Below are 26,956 nucleotides of genomic sequence, written 5' to 3' on the forward strand. Positions count from 1 at the left end.
TAAAGGTATAGAGGGGAGGGGGGTGGGGGATGGGTCAGCCTGGTGATGGGTATTAAAGAGGGCACATTCTGCATGGAGCACTGGGTGTTATACGCAAACAATGAATCATGGAACACTACATCAAAAACTAATGATGTAATGTATGGTGATTAACATAACATAATAAAATTAAAGAAATATAAAGGTATATTATTTTCAAAGTGAAAAAAGTGACAATTTTTTCTGATATATGTACCTTAGACAAATATCCCTCCTAACACTTACTTTCTTGTTCTTCCAGTTTGAGAATCTAGTGGAAAGTGATGAAGTAAGTATTTCCACCATAGTACAAAACCCATATTTATTCTCATGAGTCATTAATTCTAGCAATTATTTTTAAAATTTTTATTTTATTGTCTTTTATTTTAGAATTTTTATCTTCTGGTTTTTATTTTTACTTTTTAGTTTCTTATATTAATTTGCTTATTTATATTAGCATATAATTCAGAATTTTCTCATATATAATGTATATAATACTGTACATATGGTATATAGTTTTGTATATTAGTTTCATGTATTTTATATATATATATATATACATGTATATGTATCATATTTTAAAGCATGCTGTAGAACTCAAGAAACTTTAAAAAAGGGATATTTCTAACCTCTTGCCATTAGGTAGGTAAGATTCCTCAACAATCCAGGGTAGATCTGTTCTTTAACCATAGTTTTCATAGATTTCTCAGGGTGGAATTTATACATGTCCATTCTATAATCACTTTATCTGACATTAGCCATTATCTTTTTAACAGTTATTCTTTTTGTTGATTTTTTGCATTTCATCTCATCTAAAACTTAAATATAAGATGCATTCCAAGTACAGATATATGAAAACAGGGAAAAAAGCAGTTTAGAATTAGTGAAATGCATATTTCCAAGGCACTGGTTGTAGTTAGAAGAGTTTTAGTCTGTGAGCTAAGTTTCAACTTCACTAAACTAATTATATGAGTTTGTACAAGTTACTTAGCCCCCCTTAGGCCTACTTCATATAACTCTAAAATGAGTTCTACTGGAACAACACTGCAAGCTCTGACCTTTTGTAACTTTTTGATTTCCTAAGGAAAGAGGAAAATGTATCAAACAAATTTAAATTATTCTTTAGCCCAACATTTCCCACAGTGTGTACAGAATACTAGTCTCAAGAGTGTAAATTAGCACAATAAAGCTTCTAAGAAGAACTATTAAAGAAACCATTAAGGAACTGTTAAGAAAATTATTTAAACCTATTCAACTTAACATTTCCCAAATTAATTTGGGTATAAATCCTTTTTTAAAACAATAATACATATTTATTATCATCTGGTAGAACACATTTGAGAAACTAGCTTACTCTTTTTTTTCCCAGTAAAATTTCTGCCAAATATTTAATGTTTCCTAGAACCTAATTTCTTTTCCATTTCAAAGGTTACTTTAATTCCATATATTTTTTTAAAACAAGTGTAAGCAAACACTTAATATAATTTTTTTTAAGATTTTATTTATTTATTTGACAGAGAGAGACACAGCGAGAGAGGGAACACAAGCAGGGGGGATGGGAGAGGGAGAAGCAGGCTTCCCGCCAAGCAGGGAGCCCAACGCGGGGCTCTATCCCAGGACTCCGGGACCATGACCCAAGCCTAAGGCAGACGCCCAACGACTTAGCCACCCAAGCACCCCAATATAATATTTTTAAAGTTTCTAAACTTTAGAAGTGCTAAATATAAGAGTTCTTTCAATCTTTATTATGGTTCATCCCAGCATCACACTGCTTTTTAAAAGAATATGGTTCCATGTATTTTCCTATGGTGTTTCTTGTTTGGTTGAATTTTTTGTTTGCTTTTGTTTTTACTAACCAGTCTTTTCCTCTTTCCTATCATATTTTGTGTTTGGTTTAGTTGAACATCATCTTGTTTTGTAGTGCTGTTTCCTATCATTCTGAGTTTTATTCCTGCTGTTACTTGGCCATATATTTTAACTATCACATACGAATAGCTTACGTGTCTAAGAAAGATACATAAATCCAAATCAGGCTTAAAAGTAGTTATGGTTTACTTTGGAGAAAAAAAATATAGGTAATTTCATAACCATGTGAAAAAAAACAAAAACAATTGATTCTCATTATTTGTGGTAGTTATGTTCTATAAAGTTGCCATAAATGCTGAATTACTGAATACCAACTGGACCATTACTCTCAGGGGGAATAGAAAGTTAGATTCCTGTAAGCTTCTAGTCACAACATTTTCATCAACCAATCAGTAAGTTACCTTGTTTTAGGTGTCTGTTTGACAACTAATTTTAATATGTATTATTGATTCATTAACTTTGAACAGCACTATAAGTCATGCCTGAACCGAAGCCTGTCCAACACACACATTTTCTCCCTAAGGCTTGCTCCAGCCTCCTTGGAACTAGGAACATTAGACAGCACTTCAACACCACACATGGGAGTCATTTTATTTTTTCTTAAATTTTTTTAAAGATTTTTTTAAATTTATTTATTTGACACAGAGAGAGAGAGCACAAGCAGGGGGAGAGGCAGGCAGAGGGAGAGGAAGAAGCAGGCTCCCTGCTGAGCAAGGAGTCTGATGATCCCAGGAGGCTCAATCCCAGGACCCCGGGACCATGACCCGAGCCGAAGGCAGACACCCAACTGGCTGAGCCACCCAGGCACCCCAGGAGTCATTTTAAACAGTGAAATCACCAACAAAAAAGCACAAACATGCAAAAAAAAACCTGGTACTCAATAGACTGTAAAGAGGACAGTATGAAAACTGAAACAAAAAGGCAGAGCATCACCATGTTCTGCTGCCATTGGGAATATGCATTTTGGGTAATTCAGAGTTTTTGCTGTTCTGTGGAAGTCTGTTCATGATTACAAAAGCACAGGAATTATTAACATAGGTGAATTTACAAATATGGAATCTATAAATAATGAGGATCAACTGTAAATGATGAGGGCATAGAAGATATGTTGTCTAGTACCATCCTGACCCAGAAGTTCATTTGGTGTAGAATATATTTGTTAAAATAAGTTAAGAAATGTCCAATAATTAGTTGATACATAATTAAGCTAGATAATAAATTTTGCTTTTGAGAAGTTGTAAAACTTTAAAGCTTTTTGTTTAAGACACTTTAATAACAAAATTTGTTTACTATGATAAAAATAGATAAGCAGAAAATATTTTGATTAAATAAAAATTTTATTGACTTACATAGAGTTCAGCTAGTGAAGTTTCTTTAATTGTTTAATTTTTGTACAGGGGGAAAGCCCAGGAAGCAGTCATAGGTAAGGCTTTTTTTTTTTTTTTTTTAAACAATGTCTGTGTGAACCATGAAAAACTCTCTAAGAATCAAGGCTCTGTCATTTGCTTGCTTTGAGGCATTGAATAGTTTACATTTCAGGACCTTAGTTTTCTCTTTCTAGAAGTTTGAGGCAAATAATAACATCTCAAAGTATTGTTTTGAACATTAAGGAATTTAATGTACAGTAGTACCTAGTGTTCTCCTATTGAACCTAAGTCATGTATTTTTTAGTTTTTAAAAAACTATTTATTATCAATAAATACACTTCCTTGAATTTTTAAAATATCCCCCTTTTCCTTCCTCACGACATTCTAAAACTTGTTTTACTAACAGGTTAACTAGAACCTTGATACTCTTATTTAAGCAGCCTTTTTAGATTCTTTTGAAATTGTATGAGCTACTTGAAGAAGAACCATCTGTCTTTAACTTGAGAGTTCCTAATATCAAGAGAATATTTTCATACACTTTCATATTTTTAATGCATATTCTTTACCTTTTTTAGTTTAGCAAACATTTATTAGGCAATTATGTGGCACTGTGCTAGGCACTGGAATTAAAAAATCAAACATGTTTCTCTACTTTAGAAGAAAGAATATCCTGGTCTGGGAGGTAGTTTGTGTAAGTGACCAATTTCGACATAAGATGGAAAAAGAGATTAAATAGCAGTTATAAAATATGCATGGAAAACCTAAAGGAGAGACCATTTGCCCAAAATGTGTGAGAAGAGGTGTGTCCAGGTAGACTTCTTTAAGGAGATGACACTTAAGTTGATCCTGAAGTGTTGGCTAGTGATAACTATCCAGAGGAGGAGAGCATTTCAGACAGAAGAAATTGCATGAACAAAGTGGGTTGACTGAAAAGAGGCACAAGAGGATTTTTGTGGAGGAATGGATATGTTTGTATCTTGCTTTGTGTGGCAGTTACACAAGTGTATACAATTGTCAAAACTTAATGAACTGAATACTTAAAATTTTTATTTTATTTTATTTAAGTTATACCTCAAAAAAAAAAAAAAAACCTTTAAAAAAAAAGCCCTAGGCAGAAGTTAGGGCTAGAGGAACAGAAGTAGGAGACATTACCTTATACTGGTGATTAAAACCATTTTAATTATCAAGATCACCTACCTGAGACTGGGAACAGAAGGAAGTGGGGTGCTTGGAGTATAGAGAGAGAGCAGTGGTCTGAGGATTGAATAGGCAAATACTATAAGAGGATTCTGAAGACAAGCAAGATTCAGTGAACAAAAAGAAGTAAGAGAGCATAGAAAGCCAAGGGAAGACAGAAACAGACTGGCAGACAGATGGAATGGAGAGAACGGCCAACAGCGTTTCATCAAACTGAAGTAAGAAGATAAAGACTCAAAAATGACTACTGTATTTGACAACATAGAAGCCACCTTTGCTAGAGTTATTAGGGATGAAAGCAAAGATAGATTGCCATGAGGTAGTGAGAGAATGGGAGGTAAGGACAGAGAAGGTAAGATAAACACAGCAGTTAAGAGCAAGGAGCTAGACTACCTGGATTCAGATCCTAGCTTTGTCACATACTATTTGATTTATTTGGACATAATCTATCTTCATCTCATTTTCCTTATGTGTATTATCTCTATATCTACCTGATAGTGTTGGTGTGAGGATTAAAATTAGTTAATATATGTAAAGTACATGGAAGAGAGCCTGACACAGTAAGTGCTAGATGCACTATCAGTGTACATTAGTTTCACGAATTTTAGCGGAAATGGGAAGGAGAGAGGGAGTGGCTAAAGATAAATATAGATCACATGAAGGTTTTTCCTTTTTTTCTCCTTTTTTTCTTTCTTCCCTCCTCCCTTCACATGGAAGAGAGGTGAAGACAGATTTTAAAAAGTAGGCTAAGATGAGGGGCACCTGGGTGGCTCGGTTGGTTAAAAGACTGCCTTCGGCTCAGGTCATGATCCTGGAGTCCCAAGATCGAGTCCCACATCGGTCTCCCTGCTCGGCGGGGAGTCTGCTTCTCCCTCTGACCCCTCCCCCTCATGTGCTCTCTCTCTCTCATTCTCTCTCTCAAACAAATAAATAAAATCTTTAAAAAATAAAATAAAATAAAATAGAAAGTAGGCTAAGATGAAAGAGAGGTGCTAATTGATAGAGCAACGTTCCAGAGAATTCCCTGGAGTAGGGGAGCAAGGGTGGCATCAGTGGTGAATGAATCAAGAGTATAAGTGTAGCAGATGACCTTGAACAAGTTAAGGAATGCCACCTCTTCAGAGGATGGAGGGAAGAATAGAGAGGATAGACTCAAGTAAGAGGAGGAGTGGAAAGAAGTTGAAGGAGTTGCTGGTTGGTGCTTCCCATGTCTCAGAGTGGGGTGGAATTGACTTCCAAGAGAAAAGAGTTTGAATGAGGAACTTAAAGAGTACTTGAAGATTTGAAGTAGTTAAGATGTGAGAGGGAGTTGACCATGTCTAAGAAAAGGGTTATTGCTAATGTTAGATTTTCTCTAGCAGCTCTCAGGAGAAAGGGCTAATCATGGAATTGATCCAAGTCAGAAAGTAAGCTGGGTGAATAAGGTATCATGACAGGAGTGCAAGAAGGTGAGTATGTTGGTAAGAAAGTACGTCAGATTTGCCATTGGTGTCCATATTGGTTGTATGTGAAGGTTGGCAAGGTAATTAGGATAGATAGACAGGAGAAAAGGGAGGAAAGGGAAGAGATCAAGAGCCTGGAGTAGCCAGAGTGATTGAGCAGGATAAATAGGAGGGTAGTGGGTATGTGAGTTAAGAGTTCCGGAATGGTAAGAGGGCTATCAGAGCGTAGTGTACTGAAGTTTTTACTTTATGGTGTACATTTTGGGATATGGTCGGAAGGCTGAAGCAGAGCCAAAGTGAAGGTAAATGGAGTCCACATTTCTTAAAAGTGGTTGTAATGCTAAAAAATACTCTGATGATATATATCATCCTATTCAACATATATACCAGATTATAGCAAGTGTTAGAATATATGCCTTTTTATTCATAACCATTGAAATTATAGCATCAAATTGTTTTAATACTTTGACAGTACAATTTTAGTATTTCTGTGGTTGATGAGTGTTTTATTTTGACTTGTACTCATCAAAAATATTTTTTCTTTTCTTTCTTTTTTCTCCCTCATTTTTCTCTGTAGGCCTCTTACTGAGGAAGAAATTGTCAACCTAAGAGAGAGGCATTATGATTCTATTGCTGAAAAACAGAAAGATCTTGATATGAAAATTCAAAAAGAGGTAAATAGTCTTTATGTTGCATAAGTATGTTATCATAAGACCTCTGTTTATACTATAGAGAAAGTTGAGATTAACTAATATGGTGCATATGAATAGTCACTGGATCTATATTTAGATATTATACAGATGAAGATTTTAAAAGTAAAAAAAAAATTCTAGTCTATTATAGTTTGTTTTATTTCATTTTAATTTATCAGAAATCATATGCTGCCAAAAATGAAGATAATACATTCTTCTAAAAACTAATTTCTTAATTCACAAGTAGAGACTCTGGCAAGATACATGTATTTTTGTTTTTAAAACCAACTTTTAAAAAGTCTGTTTCACAATAAATGTTTTTTAAGTCTTTTTGTTTGTCTTGGACTTGTTTATTCTTAGTAAGTGCACCATAAACTATAATCATAAATGTTATATTTACTTTAATGTGTTTATGGGAATGGCCTGTAATTATAGTTTTGCTATTCGCTAAATGGAATTAGTCATATTCTATTATAGATTTAAGAATAGTCTTTTAAGTACCAGTTAGTGATTTAAACAGCATTAATTTAAGCTATGCAATAGATGCTAATTATTAGGCTAAAGAAAAAAAATTGAAATTTTATTTTTAAGTTTGACATGCAATAGATTATCACTAAGGCAGTTTGTATGCTATTATGAATGGCAAGAACTTAAATTTGAAAGTAATTTTTGAATAGCTTGATAGCAAAATTCAGGACACATATGCATCAATGAGACATGAACTTTGTGAAAGCTTACTTTACTTTGATAGATGGTGAAATGATTGGCCTTAGTTTAAAGACCTTGGACTAATGAAAGCCAAACCTTTAAACTAGTCAGGGTGATAGGCATTGGAACAATTGTTGAGAATGAAGATCACTGCATATTCTAAAGGAAGAAGCTATTTTGTATTTCTGCAAATTAAATGCTACTACTTCATAATTCAACTTCTAAAGAGTTCTATAATATGTTTGATATCATTTGAATTATTTTATAAAAGGAGAAATTGAAATGAGAAATCACAAAAATTTCAATTCTACTATGCTTTGTAGAGATTGTTTATTTTTTAATAATTTATTTTTAATTTTACAAACATTTTATTTTTAGAGCAGTTAGACAGGTTCTGATTTTTGTTAATCCTTATTGTTTTGTTCATATACAGTTAGCCTTACAAGAAGAGAAGTTAAGACTAGAAGAAGAAGCTTTATACGCTGCACAGCGTGAAGCAGCCAGGGCAGCAAAGCAGCGAAAGCTCTTGGAGGTGAGGGGAAAAGACCCCAACATATATTAGGGCTGCTTTTCTCCTGATTTTCTCTGACAAATCTTAGTTGAGACTCTTTCCCCACCCTAGAATCAAGGGCTTCTTATTTAACAACAAATGTATTTATGTATATATTTTTAAGAATTTTAAAGGCAAATTAGCTTGTCTTTAACAACTAGAAAGAACATCAAAGTATATGCTTGATATTGAATGTTGTTTAGCTTTAAATTAGCAGAAGCTAATTCTTATTTATCCCAAAGATGAAATGTAGTTTTCTGAAATCCAGTATTCTTTTGGAAAAATAAATATACTCTTAGGTGGAAACATTACAAAACTAGTCTTTAAATATAATTTCTGCAGCATTTTTTAGTTTATTTTTGTATTTTTTTAAACAATTCCTTGAACTGCTGGAATTTCTTATACTTCTTTGAATCTGGTAAGCTGGGCAATTTGCCTCATTTTCAAATATTGTATATTTCTCATCTTTATTCTTGTGTCTTTGGGAGATTTAGAGTTTGAATCTTGAGAAATCTTTGGCATATTATCAGAGAAGGCAACAGATTTATTATATCTCACCATGCTATATGCTAATATGGCATTACTATAAAGCCAGACCACTATTAATAACAGGCATTTATGGTATTACTGTTTTAATTAGTTTACATGTTTTACTTTGTTTAATCCTCGCAACAATCCTTAGGGATAGGTAGCGTTTTCAATCCTCATTTTATAGATGAGGAAGCCAAGGGACAGAAATGTTAAATAACTTGCTTAATAAAATCCTACAGTTAATAAATGGTAGAGCCAGCATTCAAGCACAGCAGTGCTTAGCCAGTTATCCTACTTAGTATCTTCCTCCATATTTTGCCTATGTGAACTCTCTACTGTAATATTAACTAAAGTAGTACAAAGATCATGTCACATAATTACTGTAACTTAGAGAAACTGAAAAATCATGTGTCATATTGCTATGAGTTTATATGTGACCTGTGTCCTTTTTCTCTCTCTCTTTCTCCCCCTGCTCCCCTATCATTTTGATTAATCTGTTTCAGCAGACTAATTAGATTATATGGGAGAGTGGGGGGTTTTGTTTTTGTTTTTTCGTAAGTTCTAACTAGTGGAAAGTTTAAAAATTAACTCATCTTCTATAAAGAAATAAAAATATTTTTCTGGCTATAATTTACATAAGTCTTTTTACTATAATAAATTCTCTACTGCTCACCTTTTAAAGACAAAAGCATTCCATATGCAGCATCTATTTGGGTTCTCTGAGCATTTTTCCAGAGTTCTCGGAGTTTTTTCTTCCCTAAATACTGATACAGGAACACGTAGCAGTGTGTACAACATACACTGGCACACAAAGATAACACAGATATATGCAAGTTCATTTGATTTTCACAATAACCCTATGAGTTTGCTAGAGCAGTATTATAGCCATCTATAATTTACAGATGAAAAAAAACAAAGTAAAGGACATGCCATGGACACAAAGCTAGTAACTGTCAGAGCCTTAACTATCTGACAGGTCTTTTAAATCCTTTGTTTTTATTATTTCTGAGTCAGCTCAGCCAGGTCTTCTAGATCGTTTGTTCAATTGCTACTTATTTCAGCCAGAATAGAACTTCATCTACTGTTTTAACTATTTTTTTTTCTTACCCTTCATCCTTCCAGTTATTAGAAGTTCTTAGGTTTAATAAGAATGTTCAGTACACCAATATATATATGTTTTAAAGTTTGTTTTTAATAACACTGAATATTCTGACCCCTCAAGGATTATACACTGAAAGATTGAGAGAAATTCCAGCCATAAATAAGAGGATATAGAAATGAACAGTGATACATTTAAGGAAAAAGACTTCAATAGAATAACTTTTAAAGTTTTTTTTTTTTTTAGGAACTAGAAAAAATATCTTTGGGTGTTGTATGAATGATTTTTTAAAGTATAATTTTACAACAGAGTGATTTTGTATTGCATTATGTTTCCAAAGCAAGAAAGTCAGAGAGTTGTGCAGCGATACCATCCTTCAAACAATGGAGAATATCAGAGGTAAATAGTGAAACATACTACTTCCCTTAGTGGTAGAAAATGTATTTTCCAAAGAGCACAGTTCAGCTCTGGGTATTTGTATACATATTATGTATGTGTGTTCCCTAAAAAAAAAAAGACACTATCTTATAAGAATACTGAGAACATTTGCTTTTTTTACATTGGAAAGTGATCATTATTTATTTGAATTGATTTCATTGCATTTTTAAGAGTGGTCATATCTTCCATATGGAAATGATGCAAAAGAAAAAAAAAGAAACAAAATGATGCAGTAACACACTGAATGCTTTTGGATAAATTGCTTATGTCTTGCCCTGCTTGTTTGTGTTTTCCTTAACACATCTCTTTTTCTTATAATAAAGTTTATGTGTGATCATTTTTTAGAAGACACATTCCAGAGTCATATTTTCCACTCATTCAAAGTATCTTTTTCATGATTCATTATTGTAAATTATGAAGATGGACTTATTACTAAGCTTTGACTTTAATACTAACCAAAATCTTACCATTTTCAGTTTATTGCTAGCATTAAGAAAATTAAGACCTATTTTCATTAGGTTACTCTAATTGTATAGTAATTATAAATTTGTGTGGGATAGACCTTCAAACTAAAATGCCATAAATTAACTTAAGCGTGCATTATGTTGCATCTATTATGAATATATTTCTTTTACTTTAATTACAGTTCAGGACCAGAAGACGACTTTGAATCTTGTTTGAGAAATATAAAGTCACAGTATGAAGTTTTTCGAAGTAGTAGTAAGTCTTTTAAAAAAGATACATACTTTTTAACTTTATGCCACAGTAAACAGATAATTGGAGATCTTGGCTCTGTTTCTATAGAACTTTCTGCCCTTTAAATTTATATTTTCCAGATAGGTCAGTTAGCTAGTCCTTAATTATACAATTTTATCTTTCCTTTTTATTTTTTATTTTATTTTTTTTAAGTAGGCTCCACACCCAGCGTGGAGCACAACATGGGGCCTAAATTCATGACCCAAGATCAAGACCTGAGCTGAGATTAAGAGTTGGATGCACAACCGACTGAGCCACCCAATCACCCCTTATCTTTCCTTTTAAAAAGGAGTTGGAGCAAGGTGCCTGGATGGCTCAGTCCATTAAGCTTCTGCCTTCTGCTCAGGTCATGATCCGAGGGTCCTGGTATCGAGTCCTGCATCAGGCTCCCTGCTTGGTGTGGAGCCTGTTTCTCCCTCTGCCTGCTTCTCCCCCTGCTTGTGCTCTCTCTCTCTCTCTCTGACAAATAAGTAAATTAAAAAAAAAAAAAAGGAAGTTGGAGCAAAGAAAAATCTCAGGCTATTACTGTAGATCTGGAAGGAGAGTCAAGCACTCGTTTTTCCATTTCTACTGTGGTGTTACTTCTCCCCCTCCCAGGAAAAGGGAAGGTGGGAAGAAGTAGTACAAAAGTGTACTTATTTTACTTATTACAAATTTATTTATAAGATTAAAGTGTTTTTCTCTAAGTTTCAATAGTCAGAACTCCTGTACTTCCAATAATGGAAGCATAGTAGTGGTTCCTTTTGAAAACAGACTGCTTTCATTTTTATTTTTTCACTTATTTTTTGTCCCTCTTTGTAATTATTATCTAAAGTTCATTGTATTGGAAAAGTTTATAATTCATTTAAATTTTCATGTTTATCATGCTGCATGGCAAAAAAAAAAAGGAAAGGAAAAGGAAAAAAGCCGTATGTTGTTCCTAACAAAAACTTACCAATGTGATGATTTCAGTAATTGTTTCATATGATGTTGAAAGGAATAATAATATTTGGAGAAAGATAATATTACAAAATAAATGGTTGTGGTAAAAGAGTACAAATGATCACATTATATTTGGTGTATATTCTAGGACTCTCATCAGATGCCACAGTGTTGACGCCAAATACAGAAAGCAGTTGTGATTTAATGACCAAAACTAAATCAACAAGTGGAAATGATGACAGTACATCCCTAGATCTAGAGTGGGAAGATGAAGAAGGTATTGTATATTCACAATTTTACCTAAAAATTTTAATGCATGTTAATCTATAGAAATCTACTTGGTATTTTACTTTAAATTGAAAGGAGTGCAAGGCCTTAAAAAATCATTATAAAAATTTCTTGGTCTCTTACTGTATTAGTGATTATCCCTTGTTGATAAATGGCTTAGAAAGTTGCTTAATTCTTAGTGTTTCCTGAGCTTTAAAAAACAAACGTCAGGGGCACCTGGGTGGCTCAGTCATTAAGTATCTGCCTTTGGCGCAGGTCATGATCCCAGCGTCCCCCATGGGATCAAGCCCCGCAGTGGGCTCACTGCTCAGTGGGAAGCCTGCTTCTCCCTCTCCCACTCCCCCTGCTTGTGTTCCCTCTCTCGCTGTGTCTCTCTCTGTCAAATAAATAAAAGCTCTTAAAGAAATAAATAATAAATGTTAGTTTTTCACTTTAAGGTTTCTGTAATCCAGCCCATTTTATATTAGTAAGAAGAATTACTGCCCCCTTGTGGTCAACCTAAAGCCAAAATTTTATTATCTTTTGATTCATTATAAATTAGCCATTTGTTAGGGGTTTTTTTTGTGTAGCACAAAAGCTTTAACATGGACATAGGTTTGAATTTTAGGTATGTCTTCCTAGCTGTAGTACTTTAGGTAGATTTCTTACTCTCTTTAAGCTGCAGTTTGTTCATCATAAAAAGGGAATAATAAACCTACTTTAAAGGATGATTATTCACCATTGTACACTCAGGGTCTAAAAATGCCTGGCACATAATAAGCAGTTAGTAAAAATATTTGAACAAATAAACATATGAATGTTGTGAGGATGAAATGAAACTTATATAAAACACCCAGTACAGGTGTGGCACATAGCAAGGACTCAAAATTGTAGCTAAAATGTGGATTTTTTTTTTCAGGCTATTTCACTGAATAAGGCTCAAGTTTTCATTTTCACTTTAAGAACTACATAATCCATGAAAATGAAGAACCAATTACAGAATGTAGGACTTTAATAAAAATAGTAAGCATTAACTATTTCATAGAATTTTGAGATGGAATGGACCTTAGTCCTCTAGGCGAGTCTTTTATCAATAAAGAAACAAAGATACAGGGGACTTGAATAACTTTACCAAAGATTGCATTAACTTACTTAATTAAGTCGTCTTCTCAGCCAAACACTGTTTCCACAATCCTGTACTTATGTTATTTCATATCTGGATCCCAATCAGCAGACTGTAATAAAATCTATTTTTATTGTTAGCATCTTGTTCAGTTTGATCTAAAGCCTTTCCGATCTTTTAACTCCTGATTCTGTCATCCATACTATCTGTACGCTAATCAGATTTGTAGATAACATGACTTTTAAGATTATTATTTAAGTCATTAACACAACTAGACTAGATAGAAGACAGAGCCCACCAGAAACCTTCCCTTAACAGCGCCTCCATAGGATTGACTCTTTAGGTAAATTTACAAATCAAGTCTGATTGTTAAACAAAAGCTACATTTTTAAACTGTAAAGTCTTTTAATATAGCCTTTAAATTTTTCACTGAGAGTTCTAATAACTTTCCAAATAATAGGAATGAATCGCATGCTTCCAATGAGAGAACGTTCCAAAACAGAGGAAGACATTCTCCGAGCAGCACTTAAGTATAGCAGCAAGAAGACTGGAAGTAATCCTACATCAGCCTCTGATGATTCCAATGGGCTGGAGTGGGAGAATGATTTTGTTAGTGCTGAGATGGATGATAACGGCAATTCCGAGTATTCTGGATTTGTGAATCCTGTATTAGAACTGTCTGATTCCAGCATAAAGCAATCTGATGCAGATCAACAGAAACGATAGGGTAAAATTGTATGACCCTGTTTTATCAGTTGTGACCAAATGTTAAAAACCAACTAGAATGTATAAATAGTTGTGCTGAGCCTTTTTTTAAGAGGGAGATAAGAAACCATGTTGTAAATGCTTATTAGAAAAGAATAGAAATGATAGGCTATATCTGAGTTGCTTCAGAATTAAGTGCAATTTCATCATCTGCCTTCTGCTTTTCAAAAACAATTTAATGGTTCTATCATGTTATCAGTTAAATTTATTTTAACTCTTCTTTATAGCATTCCTGTTTACTATTTGTAGATTTTCACTTTTAAAAATAGTTTGTTTACTTTGAATGCTTTCTTAAGCCTATTTCAGTAGTTAACTGTGAAAATAGTAAGGCATTTTGTGTTAATTCTCAGCAGATGTGAAGGGAGCAGGAGGAGGGACTGCCAGATCAGATTTATAATAGTGTTCCCTTTTCCACCTTTTCCAACATTATTTGTTCCTATAACTTACTTAAATTTTATTATCTAATAGTAAGCACAATTGAGTAGATGACCCTAAAGAAATGCTGAAATATCAGTTTTTTTCTACACTTACTGCATATCCTAGTATAATAATGTTGATTCAGTCGGAACAAAGGATATGTTAAAATAGACTTTCAGAGTTCAGATACTTGAAGCTGGTAATCAAAAGTAATATTTAAGAAAATATACATATTTAGGTTTTTCACTTCCTTTTACATGCAGCCACTATAGATGAATATTGATTTTAAGTTAATTGATAAATTTCTAGATGTCATTTTTTTAAATTCTATATTTCCAATGAATGGTCTTAGAAAGATTTTACACAGAACATACTCTCTGTGCATGATTTAGTAAGAAAGGAAAACCTAAATATGCAATACGGGTATTTCAAAATAAAATCCTTTCTGGTGTGAAAGGATTCATTGATTTTATTAAGCTTTCCTTTGCCTTGTAATACAAGGTGCTTTAATAGGATGGAACTAAGCATATCAGTATAAATAACTGCATTTGTGATATACAATGAACTCTTCTTTTCCTAAAGTTTATGTTTCACTTTGAAAGGCCAAGGTTATAAAGCACTCCCTAATTGCTTGTCTTAATTTTGCTGAGGATTGAATATGATTTTGGTAAGCAAACTGTTTTCTGATTTTTCCTTGGTTTTTTTTTTCTTTTTTTCTTGCAGCAGTGACAGTGCATGTTCTCAAAAATATAGGAAGGTCCAGATATAAATAGTAACTTAAAGTTCTTGCTGTACTTAAAAAAAAAAAATCATGTGGCCCTTTCAATATTTGAACTGCTAGGCAATGACATCAATAGTTTCATCTTTTTTTATCGCATAGAAATAAATATGATACTTTAAATATGTAAATATATTAGGTATGCTATTATTTATGACTGTCTTAACATAATTTAAGTTGTAGCTTTGTCACTGGAAATATTTTAAAGGTAATCTATATTCACATTGCCTGTGTTATGCCTTTTAAAGTTTGTATACATCAGATGTATATTTTTGGTTTGGCATAAGCTACTATTGTAATTTTTCTTGGCATTTTGTTCATAAAAAATTTTTTGAAGGAATGATAACCTCAAGGATTATGAATAAACACATTTTTACATTTAAAAATAATAAATTATTTGATCATTACTAGTTTTACTCTATAAACATGCAATAATTCTGACTCCTGAGGTATAATTACTTTATTAAATCTGCCTTGAAGACAAAAAGGAGTGAATTAGGAAAGCAGGATGGAACTAAATTTGAAAATGTTTGTGTTTTAACTGCTAAGAAAAGATATTAATTTCTTGTTTTGTATGTTTATAAAAAACACTGGAAATAACTTTTTTTATTCAGCAGATATTAGAGAATCTATTGTGTCTGATACGGTGTTAGGGACATAGTAAAAAGACATACAGTGCTCAAGCTCTTTTGCCTACATTCTGATGAGAGAGACAAGATAATAACGAGTAAACATATAAATAAGAAAACCACAGATCACAATTAGAAAATATTTAAGATGATAGAATACAGGATAGCTGGGGACTAAGTGACTACTTTGGTAGGTCAAGAGAGCCTTCTCTGAGATGACATTTGAGCTGAGACCTAACTGTTGAGCAGGAACCAACCAAGTAAAAAGCCTGGTGAAGCATGTTTATAAAGTTCCTGAGGTATAGGAGAACATTTGGTATGTTCTGAGAATGAAAAGACCACGGGGACTGAAGCATCATGAGGTAGAGTAATATGAGATGATACTGGAGGGGTATTTAAGGGCCAGATCATGTAAGGTTTTGTAGACCATGGTTAAGAGTTAATTTTATTTGGTGTATAAAGCCACTGACTTTCTGTAAGCCAGAGTAGACAGTGATCAGATTTGCATCTTTTTAAAAATTTCTCTAGTTGCTATGTAGAGAATGGCTTATAAGAGGACAAGAGTGTATGTGTGATACTTGCAATGGGACATGGTGTGACTTGGGTTGATGATGATGATAGGAATGCAGAGCTGATAAACTTCAGATGTAGAATTAACAAGATTTTCTGATGGGTTAGATATGGAGGCAAAAGAAGAGCTAGAATCTAAGACAATGGTAGGATAATGCATCTAGCATGGTGCCCTGGCAACCTTGCTCACTGCACATCTATATAGCAACACTGAACCACACTCCAACCCAAATCTTGACAAAGCTCTGTGAACCTCCCTGGAACATGGCAAGATAGGCAGTCTTCAAGGAGATGTGACAAAGCCATTTATCATCTGCTCCCCTATCTTGCAGAAGGCTGCCATAAGGCAATTTCTCATCTAACTCCCTGGTTCTAATGAAGCAGGGATTTCTACCTCACTCCCATTCACTACAGATGTAGGCTAATAAAACTGCTTGGCTAGAGTTTGGAGTTGGCTCTTCAACAACAGAGCTGCCCTCCATTTATCTGGCCTCCCTGGTCCAATGTCCAAGGGACATCCCTAGGGACCAGGGATGTGGAACACTGACCCCATGCTGATCTTGCTTTTGCTGTCTGTGTAAGTAATAAACTAAGTCTATTTGAGCTCATTGTTTCCCCGCCGGTTAAATCTATGGAAATGGACAGCCAACCTAGCAGTTACAACTACACTTGACAATAACTTTTTGGTTTCTAACTTGACAAATATAGTGGGAGGAACAGATTTAAGAAGGTGAAGGAAATTAAGAGTTCTGTTTTGGAAGTTAAATTTGAGGTGTTTATGAGAAATTTATGGGAAGACATCAAGAAGATGATAATATATATATATATATCTGTAGTTCAGAGAAGAGGTCGAGGTACAAGTTTAGAAGTCATTAGTAGGTAAAAGGTATTTTAAGTCCTTATACTAGGTAAGATCACCCTGGGGAAGCCCAACTAAGTGTTGATATTTAAAGGTCAGGGGTAGAGAAACTGCCAAAAGAAGCAGATTTAAGAGGGACACAGGAAATCAAAGAATGTGGTATCACAGGAACTACTGGTGGCCATGTGCCACCACGCAGAGTGAGGAACTTGGAGAATTGGAGCCAATATGCATTGAGGGGCAGGGCTAGAGGAATCTTAATCTCCTGCCCAGCCTCTCCCTCAGGCTTATGGCACTCCTCCTTTAGAGTAAGCAGTCTACTGATCAGCACGGGAGAGTAAGCAGTCTAAGAACTTTCTTTTCCTCAGAAAGTTCTTTCTTCAGAAAGAGTCTCAAAGAACATGGTTACAGAATTAAACTTTGACTTTATTATATGCATGGAAGCTGTTAAAATTTTGAATTCATGGAGTTTAAAAATGTGTGGTATATAAAAGTTAATATTTGGTAAGAAAACTGAAAAAGAATTCTAAACATAGCAATGGTTCATTAAAATGTCCAAAATACTGGTTTTAAATGCTAAATATACACAAGGAGAACTGTATTTTTGGAAATAAACACTATTATTCTACAGAAAGGAAATCATAGAAAAGGTATTATTGCTCAAATAGGGCTTCCTATATAAAAACCACAATGCTGCATTGGCACTATTCCAAAACACATTATGTTAGTACTCTAGTACTGCAAGTACCAACAGGCTACACCACCAGTAACAAGCTGCTCATAACCTTGACCTTGAAAACAAATGGCTGCTTGTGAAATATGACCAAACCAAGCGATGGTTCCTTACAAAACAAAACATAGGACTAAAAGCAAGCCTAAGAAGAAAATAATACATCCTTATTGAGAACACTATTCCTTCATCACCACGGGTACTTCTTGTACATTAACCCTCACAGATGTACACTTAATTCTTAATAATACACTTAATAATTCCTAAATACATCTAGGAATGCAACAGATGACTAAATTGATGACTAATACAATTTAAAGACTTTCAAAATGATAATAAGAGATCCCAAATTTGACAACAGATGACAGTAATACACCAATAAACCGAAGTATCCATAAAATGTCTACAGATTTCTTCATCCTTCATGACTCCTCTTAGCCCCTCTGTGTTCACAGTTCATTCTCATCCATTTCTGTAGGAGAAGTGTTTTGGGTGCAACAGGATGAGTAACTGCCATCCTCAGGTATGGGCTTCTGTAGTGGCCAGTTGTTTTCTTGCAAGAGTGATCTTGGTGACAAAATAAATTGAGTCTCAAAAATTTCTAAGGACTCTCCATCTTCCTTCTCCATCAGGAACTGATACTCACCAAATCTGACCATGCACTTATAAGGCAGGTCTGTTTTATTTAGGTAGCCCAGCTCCTTGTTGTCCACAAGGAGACTGGTCTTCTTACTCATATTTTTTATTTCAAAAGAGAGAACTGAACTATCAAACTTTTTAAACAGCTGCAGAGAAAACTGAACTCGGGAAACCTGTTTATCCTGAAAGGTATAATGACAGATGTTGGAATTTCGGCCAAATTTCACCACTTCACTGGAGCAAAGTTTTTCTCGGTTATAAAACCTTATTGATTGGAATATTCCACTTTGCAGCTGGCCAGGATGGTAAACAGTTATCTGGAGACAAGTCACGGTCTCTTCCGTATCAGCATCTTCAAAACTGCTCATGATGTGTCTCAGAATCTGACCTGCCTGCAACAATCAAACCAGCATGTTAGTTCACTCCCATTTTTCAGGCATTGAAATCTTTAATTCTAATATTTTGATGAAAATTTCTGATAGGTGATTTATTTAGACTTTAAGACGACAATACACAGAATACTCAATTAACTAGCACATATGTGAAATTTTACAGCAAGTCCCATGAGATCTGGTGTATTACTTTTTTCCATCTCTATTTTTCACTTCTAGTTTGACAATAAAACCATATACACAATCTAGACAATAACAAGGAACACTTGTCGATAATAAAGTGATCTGGCAGGGGTGTAAAGAAACTTCAGTTCCTTTCTCATTTAAATAGAGTGACTTGGCCCAGAGAAAATATGACAGCTATATTTTAGAAATCAGGATAAATAATCCCCTTGGTTTGAATGCTCTCAGAGGATATACACATAAAGAAAACCTACAGTTTATTAACTAAATTATAATTAGATGTATTATGAATTGTAAAACCTGATTAAAGAAATTTAAAAATTATAAACAAATAATTGCAACATTTATTCTTTACATCCTCACTTAGATTTCTAGTAGGTAAAGGGTTAAATATAATAAATGCTTAGCTACGATAGGGAAGCAAGCTAAGTGTCCATTGATAGATGAACAGGTAAAGATGTGATACACACACACACACACACACACACACACACGAATATTATGCAGCCATAAAAAGGAACGAGATTGCGCCATTTGTAATCTAGGATGAACCTAGAAGGTATTATGCTAAATGAAATTAAGTCATACTGAGAAAGACAAATACCATATGATTATACTCATTTGTGGAATCTAAAAACAAATGAATAGACAAAAAGCAGAACATGACCTGCAAATACAGAGAACAAACTGATGATTGCCAGAGGGGAGAGTGGGTGTTGGGCAAAATGCGTGAAGGGGAGTGGGAGATACAGGCTTCCAGTTACAAAATGAGTAAATCATAGGAATAAAAGGCACAGCATAGGCAATACAGTCAATGATACTGTAATAGTATTGTATTGTGACAGATGGTGGCTACACTTGTGGTGAGCATAAGTATAGAGAAGTTGAATCACTGTTGTATACCTGAAACTAATGTAACATTGTACATCAACTATACTAAAAAAAAATAGTGCTTTAAAAGTTTTATACCTGTAAAATTAGACATTACATAAGTCAGTCCTAATTATCATAGTCTGTACTCCTACTGGAATTATTTATCAATTGTTCCTAATGACTGAACAAACTGTCATTAAGCACATTCTGTCATTAAGAGTTAATAGCATCCCTCTAGAGCTCTGGGCCCTGTGGTGCCCTCCACCTACACGTGCCTACATGCACCTTTAATAATCAGTGGAGTAAAGTAGTATAACAGGATAGGAGAATTAATTACCAAAGTCTTGGAGAGATTATTCTGACACAGAACTGCCATTTTAAAACTAATTTATTTTAAAAGAATTAAGTGCACACAATTTAAAATTTGATACAGCAAAAAATGATTTTTAAAAAAAGTATCTTCACCCTAATCCTTCTAGAGTCAACCACTGTAAAAGTTGCTTTTATCCTTACAGAAATTTTCTTTATACAAAAAGCATAACTATGTGTGTGCTCATAGACACAAACACCTGTTTCTACACATAGAGAAAAATTTTTCTTATACAAACAGGAACATATTATATTTAATTCTAGGCCTTGCATTCTTAAATTAATAATACAAATGGGTGATTTGTTTCCATATCCACACATATACATATACCTTATATTTGAAAGGCTACACAGAATTCCTTTAATCTAGCATGGTGATAAATTATACCAATAAAGTGAGGCTGAGTGTTCCCTGCATTCCTTAAAAACTGTTTAGGGTTTGGAAATCAAGAATCTTAAGTGAAATTGATTTGTGGTTTTTGTTTGCCATCTATATTAGATGTTGGTATCAGAATTATTATGCTGATTTAAAAAAAAATCAGAATGCTTTCTTTTTCTTTCTACACTTGCTGCTATTTATTTTTAAAATACAATCTTTCCTCCTGTTTTGCAGTTATGGTGCTATTTTTTCCTTTTATTAAATTCTTTATTTAAATTCAATTTAGTTAACATATACTGTATTATTAGTTTCAAGGATAGAATTTAGTGATTCATCATTTCATATAACACCCGGTGCTCACTTATATCAAGTGCCCTCCTTAATGCCTATCACCTAATTATCCCTTTCCCCCACCCACCTCCCCTCCAGCAACCCTCAGTTTGTTTCCTAGAATTCAGCGTTTCTTATGCCTCTCTTATTTTTGCCTCCCTATTTTCATCTGATTTTATTTTTCCTTCCCTTCCCCTATGTTCATCTGTTTTGCTTCTTAAATTCCACATATGAATGAGTGCTAAAAATCAAACTCTCAATTTATTCAATTTTTCAATAAATGATATGGCTAAGCAAAATTTCTTTTTTATTGATTTGGAAATATATCTTTAATTTTAAAATTACTTGTCATATATTGTTTTTGGACATTATTACATCATATCACATTACCCAAGCAGACAGGACATGCCCAGCTATAAGCAGCAAAGTGAGAGGAACCCTCAAAATCATGGGCCAAGGATGGTCAAAATTACTATGAAACCAACACAGCGAGAATTAACACACAATGGGTAGAATTGTGATTTGAAAACACCTTAATTATAATAAAGTCACATTATTCAAGAAGCTGACAGCATTAAAGAGAATAATTATAACAAATCATCAGATGATACAATTAGTGGTTGACAAGAAAAGAATTAGCTGTTAACAAGTAAAGAACCTAAAAAGGAGGGGCAAGAATCTGTCAGTGATCTCAGCCTTGTCTAGGATACACTGCCATCATTCTAGTTCATTCTTGGACTTTGTACAATAACAGTTCCAAAAGGAGAACTGGATTAAAAACATGGTGTATTCTGGATACAGTCTTTTGGTAACACCCAAATTTTGTTTTGTGTTCTTCCTATAACCAATTAGTTTAAAATTCATTCTTTTGAGCAAATCTACCACCAAGAAAAGTTTGCCCCACACAAGCTCTTATGCCTAATTCTCAGGGTAGATATTCACTGCAAGGGGAAAAAATAGGCATTCTTGTTTATCAATCAGTGGCTACAAGTGTCTTGGTGTGAATCAACTCTCAGGGTTTGACAAACTTTTGGGATCATAATTGTGACTCTCCAAAAACACTGAGGTTGACTGTACTACTGTCAAATATTTACTGCCCCTCCCTACGAGGAGCCTTGCTCCTTTAGAGAGATGATACTTCTTACTGTATCATGACAACCATGTCAATGAAACATGAATGGAAGCGACGTAGAAGCTTATTTCCAAGCAGAAGCTTTGAAAGCCACCATGTACTTCCACCAATCCTCTTGGCCTCTGCCACATCAGCAGTCCCCAAAAGCAGCTCAGCCTCCATCCCAGAGGGAAGGGCCAAAGACAGAGTCAAAAAGGACATGTAATATGAGCAATAAATCAAACGTTTTTTTAAGTCATTTGTTCCTGAGCCCTAACATATCCTGGGCTGACATGCATCCACCTATCCAACCAAGGTACGAAATGACCTCAAACCCTGACAGTTAACAGGGTTACTACTTAACTGTACGCCCTTCACGTGCCAGGTACAGTGCTAGCCATTTACACATATTGTCTCATCTTCAGAATAACCCTATGAATCATCCTTCACAGAGGAGAGAGATATGTCTCAGAGGGTTTAGCTAAGTAGCCCAGGTCACAAAGCCAGTATCAAAGGCAGGATTCAAACAGAAAAAAAATACATACCCACAACAAAAACTGCTCTCTGTTGCCAGTTACTCCACAAGAGATAGCAGTTAATCTGTAGAGAGGAGGGCCATGGAAGTGTACTAAAACCAGCAAGACACCAACCTAGAATCTAGTGTTGGGACAGGAAATACACTGTTACTCCTGCCTCATAAGAGAAAGAGGCTCTGAAGCAGCAGGTTACTGTGAGTATAAGTTATCCCTAAGTCTGCATGTATGGATGGATATTAGCATGGACCCAGTACTCACTAGTAATTGTGGTAGGTTGTTTGGGGAGCTCCAAAGTTGAATAAATCATGGTCTCTGATCTCAAGGAACTGAGAAAGTAATCTATTTGTTAATTTCTAGAGCTGCAAGTTCTCTCTACAAAGTGGCCTGAATCTCTGCCATTTCTGAGTGGTCAGTAGAAAGACAGCAAAGACTGAAACTAATAAAAACCCTAAAATGAACTAAAATTGGTAGGTTTTTTTTTAAAGATTTTATTTATTTGAGAGAGAGAGAACGAGTGAGAGAGAGAGCACGAGCAGGGGAAGGGGCAGGAGAAAGAGAAGCAGTCGCCCTGCTGAGCAGGGAGCCCAATGTGGGACTTGATCCCACGACCCCGGGATCATGACCTGAGGGGAAGGCAGATGCTTAAACTGCTTAACCGACTGAGCCACCCAGGTGCCCTGGAAGATCTTTAAAATAAAAAAAATAAAAATAAAAAAATCACTAGTGTGCAAATGCTCAAAAGCAGCTTTTTGAAATGTCTGACATAAGTTATCAAAGATAGAAGAACAATGAGCTTATATAGTAGTAACAGTGGTTACCTCTGGAGAGGGAACCTGGGGTCAGGGGTGGAAAGGAGACTTTTCATTGCACATTCTATACCTTCGAAATTGTATACCATGTGTACTTAATATCTAATCAAACACTTAACAAATATTTTCTTTACAAAATTACAAATCATCTGATTTTTATGGAATTAAATGGAGGTGGAGATTAGCTAAGTATGAAAGGGGTAAACTATGATATCTGACATAAAAAAACTGTAAAACATGGTTCGCCTGGCTGGCTCACTCAGTACAGCATGCAACTCCTGATCTCAGGGTCGGGAGTTCTAGCTCCACGATGGGTATAGAGCTTACTTAAAGAAAAAGTTGTAAAACACTGTGGTGATATCTGATACACAATAATATCTATATTCACAAATGAACTACAATAAATAAATATATAGAAATGAAAATGAGCAAATGAGCCCTGTTATCAAGAACTTTATCACAGAAAGCTAATACAAAAGGTGAGTGCTCCATTCTTGAGTGTCAGAAGAAGAGTAAACCTCTCCTTTGCTGGACACCAGGAAGTAAGTACACACTTACCTGGGAGTCTTAGAGCTGGCAAGAGAAAGGTTAGACTCTGAGGTTGCCTTCTAACTCCTCTCAAAGGAAATAAGGTGCTATGTGCAAAATTATGCTCTCTACGCCTGCTCACACTCCCACCCCCCCCCCAGACACATACACCAGTTACCCCTCCCAAAGTTGGGCAAAGCCAGTAAAGAGACCTACTACCCTGACCCTGCAAAAAGGCTGTTTGGACCTCAACTGTCATGAACAAAAAGACGGATATTTTTGCTCAAAGGAGGAGCCAGGTGTCCAAGCAGTTTAACAGAAAGTTTGGTGCCCCTGGGTGGTCATGCATGCCAAGAGCATTCTCATGCTAAGATCTACTGAAATAATGGAGCTTGTTCTGGGCCTTGTGTTAAGGAAGGTATTCTGAAGGTTTACTTTCATCCCTCCTCAGCTCCCACCCTATGGATAATCTCAAGAGAAAGTATGTCTTTGCCTTGTTCCAAGTAGCCTTTTTTCAAAGGCTTTCTCCCTGACCAACACCCAACACTGAGCTAACAGGAGGGAAGAGAAACGTGAAGCATAGCAAAAGACAGGGTTATCCTCCTGACTAACGTCCCTCGCCGGTCATCAGCCCCAGTGTGGCTTCGAAGACACCTGTGAACTCTACTACTGGTCAGCAGAATCAATTCTTAAATAATAGGTTTCGCAGAAGGAGTCGTGAAAACCAAAAAGAGCAAGAGGAGAACCTTAAGAGAGCTCACTTTTTCTTCAGAGACAGTGTCTTCTTTCTCCCACTCTACCTGATTAACCTGTACCCAATCTGATCCGCAGAGCCCAGCTTCTTGGCGGCTGCGGACATCCGCTGTGAGGTAGAGCGTGGGTTCCGGCTTCCGGAGGATTTGGGAAATTCTTCTTTTCAATCTGAAAGCTGGGGAAAGTCCCAGAAAACAGCAGATTACTGTATTTTCCCAATATATATAATTTTCCTGAGGCAAGGAGGGCAGGTCCGGAGAGCCCTCAGTAGAGAAGGGAGCCCGAGGCCCCGCAGAAAAGTCTCCTGGGGGACGCCGAGGGGGTTCACGCCCAATTGCTCTGTGAGCTACCCTTGATAAATGGAATTCTTTTGTGTTCTCTGATTAGGAGAAAAAAAAACAAAAACAAAAAACTGCAAAGCACGGAAAATTATAAAGAAAACACACCCTTCTCTGGTATTTCCTTTCAGTATTCCCCCCTCGCATTTATAAATATTCCTCAGGTTTATAAAGTTGGGGCCGTGCCGTATCTAATTGTTGGCGCGCTCCGTGCGCTGAGCCGGCAGGAGCAGTTGGGCGTGACTTTGTACAAGAGCACCGCGAAGGACTCCGTGACAAAGCCCCCCTCTCGGGGCGATAAACAAACAAGACACACTCCCCACTTCAGCCCCAGCCCGCCGCCCGCCAGGTACCTTAGGGCCGGGGAGTCGGTGAACTAACTTCCCAGAGCGGCTTCGCTTTCCGGGCTCCACACGAGACGAATGGAGGCCACCCCGCGGAGGCTGGCGGAGGCGGACGGTCACCGCCCACCGCCGCCCAGCGCCCTCAACCACACTAGAAAGCGCCAGCCCGCCCCGCCGCAGCTCCTGGGGGAGGGAGAGGGCGGGTGTGAGCCAAGGGGGGCGGGGCCGAGTTGGGGGTGGAGGGGGGACAGACGCGACCGAACCCGGGGAGTGGGCGGCTGCGGGTCACTGGCCCCCCCCGGCGCGCGCCACCTCCCCTCCTCCTCCCGGCCGGCTGCGCCCCCTAGCCAGCCCGCGAAGCCCTTATGAAGACTGGACGAAAGCGCCGAGGTTCTCAGGCCCCGCCCGCACGCGCGCCGGCACCCTCCCTCCTCCGCCGGGCGTCTGCGGCTGCTGTCGCCCGAGCGACACGAAGCCCAGGCCGCTGACCCCTTCGCTGAGCTTCCAGGCCACGTTTGAGGCGCAGTAAACTGGTAGGGACCTCACCTCCCCAGACAAGTGGCCCCTCCGAAGAGGATGTGGCTAGGGAGCTAGACTTCGAAAAGGGAACAGAAGCACTTCAACATTAAGGGCCACTCACCTCTCCCTGCCCTTCCGCCGCCCCACCTCAAGTGTTGGCCTGGGACCGGGTAGGGATAGGCAGGGAGTTGAACTTACTCCCTAAACAAGCCATGTGCACGGCTTGTATTATCTCATTTAATCCTCACAGTGGGGGGAGAGTAGGTCCCCCTTAGAGGTGAGTAAACGGCCGCCCTGAGAGTGGCTAAGTGTCACGTTGAGCGAGAACAGAGGCGGGATTTGAACGTGCCCCCAGAGCTCCAAATCAGCCTGCGGCTACCCATGATGCCCTCACCTTACACCAGGCCGGTCCAGGGGCTTCCTCTCCCGCGCCATCCGCCTAAAGGGATCCCTCGCTCGACATCCGGGGTCTGGGGTTCCACGAATACAGGCTGGCACATGGTGCATTGAGAAACACTTGACCTCCCAGGAGTCCTTTATAGTCGCCAGTGAAATGAACTAAAGGTGGAGAGAACCTAAAGGCAGTAGGTGTCTAGAGCCGGGTGGGAGTGAGACTCTATAGAAGGAGTAGAAGAGGAGAACCAAAGATGAGTCAAGTCCAGGCTGTGGTATAAAGGCCGGAGGAAACACCTGAACATGTGGAATCCCAATGCCGGGCAGCCAGGACCAAATCCATATCCCCCTAACGTTGGGTACCCTGAAGGTTCCAATCCTTCCCATCCACCACCTGTAAATCCTGCCTATCCTCCAGGCCCCTTTCCAACTCCCCCAGGAGTTCCCCAAGGGAATCCAGCTTTCCCCCCAGGTGGGCCCCCTCATCCTGTGCCACAACCAGGGTATCCAGGATGCCAACCCCTAGGTCCCTACCCACCTCTCTACCCACCACCTGCTCCTGGCACGCCTCTTGTGAATCCCGTGGCACCCGGCATGGTAGGACCGGGAATGGTGATGGACAAGAAGATGCGGAAGAAGATGAAGAAAGCTCTTAAAAAGATGCATAAACACCACAAGCATGGCAAGCATTCCTCCTCCTCCTCCTCCTCCTCCTCCTCCTCCTCCTCCTCCTCCTC

At 36.9% G+C, this 26,956-nt stretch overlaps 2 protein-coding genes and 1 pseudogene across 5 annotated transcripts in view; 2 read left to right on the forward strand and 1 right to left on the reverse strand.

Annotated features, from left to right (window-relative positions):
• Nucleotides 1-15,342, forward strand: part of AP1AR (adaptor related protein complex 1 associated regulatory protein) — a 40,157-nt gene extending 24,815 nt beyond the window's left edge. The window contains exons 3-10 of one of the 2 annotated variants that reach the window (XM_025874053.2): nucleotides 281-307; nucleotides 3,282-3,307; nucleotides 6,468-6,564; nucleotides 7,724-7,822; nucleotides 9,811-9,869; nucleotides 10,555-10,628; nucleotides 11,734-11,862; nucleotides 13,436-15,342. In XM_025874053.2, coding sequence (XP_025729838.1) covers nucleotides 281-307; nucleotides 3,282-3,307; nucleotides 6,468-6,564; nucleotides 7,724-7,822; nucleotides 9,811-9,869; nucleotides 10,555-10,628; nucleotides 11,734-11,862; nucleotides 13,436-13,701 — 777 coding nt within the window. In that variant the 3' untranslated portion in view covers nucleotides 13,702-15,342. The remainder of the gene's footprint in view (nucleotides 1-280; nucleotides 308-3,281; nucleotides 3,308-6,467; nucleotides 6,565-7,723; nucleotides 7,823-9,810; nucleotides 9,870-10,554; nucleotides 10,629-11,733; nucleotides 11,863-13,435) is intronic. The other variant, XM_073892116.1, reaches the window with a different exon arrangement.
• A 2,056-nt stretch (nucleotides 15,343-17,398) lies between these two features.
• Nucleotides 17,399-25,523, reverse strand: TIFA (TRAF interacting protein with forkhead associated domain). Of its 3 annotated transcripts, none has more exons than XM_025874055.2 (3): nucleotides 25,317-25,523; nucleotides 24,619-24,800; nucleotides 17,399-18,754 (listed from the first exon to the last, which is right to left on the reverse strand). In XM_025874055.2, exon 3 carries the CDS (start codon nucleotides 18,728-18,730, stop codon nucleotides 18,173-18,175), a length of 558 nt encoding a protein of 185 aa, XP_025729840.1. In that variant the 5' UTR covers nucleotides 18,731-18,754; nucleotides 24,619-24,800; nucleotides 25,317-25,523; the 3' UTR covers nucleotides 17,399-18,172. The 3 variants fall into 3 exon arrangements, with proteins under 3 accessions (XP_025729840.1, XP_025729841.1, XP_025729839.1); XM_025874056.2 differs by having other exon boundaries at nucleotides 24,673-24,800; nucleotides 25,317-25,521; XM_025874054.2 differs by having other exon boundaries at nucleotides 24,634-24,800; nucleotides 25,317-25,506.
• Nucleotides 25,524-26,444: 921 nt separating this feature from the next.
• On the forward strand, nucleotides 26,445-26,954 carry LOC112825961 (proline-rich protein 13 pseudogene; annotated as a pseudogene).
• The last annotated feature ends 2 nt before the right edge of the window (nucleotides 26,955-26,956 follow it).

This window comes from Callorhinus ursinus, unplaced genomic scaffold (genome assembly GCF_003265705.2).
Source record: "Callorhinus ursinus isolate GAN/ISIS: 27379988/994484 unplaced genomic scaffold, GSC_fseal_2.0 scaffold4, whole genome shotgun sequence".
NCBI classification, from domain to species: Eukaryota; Metazoa; Chordata; class Mammalia; order Carnivora; family Otariidae; genus Callorhinus; species Callorhinus ursinus.

What these genes read in the sequence shown, in the direction of transcription:
- TIFA (XM_025874055.2), bottom strand. Translation starts at nt 18,730, where the DNA reads ATGAGCAGTTTTGAAGATGCTGATACGGAAGAGACCGTGACTTGTCTC.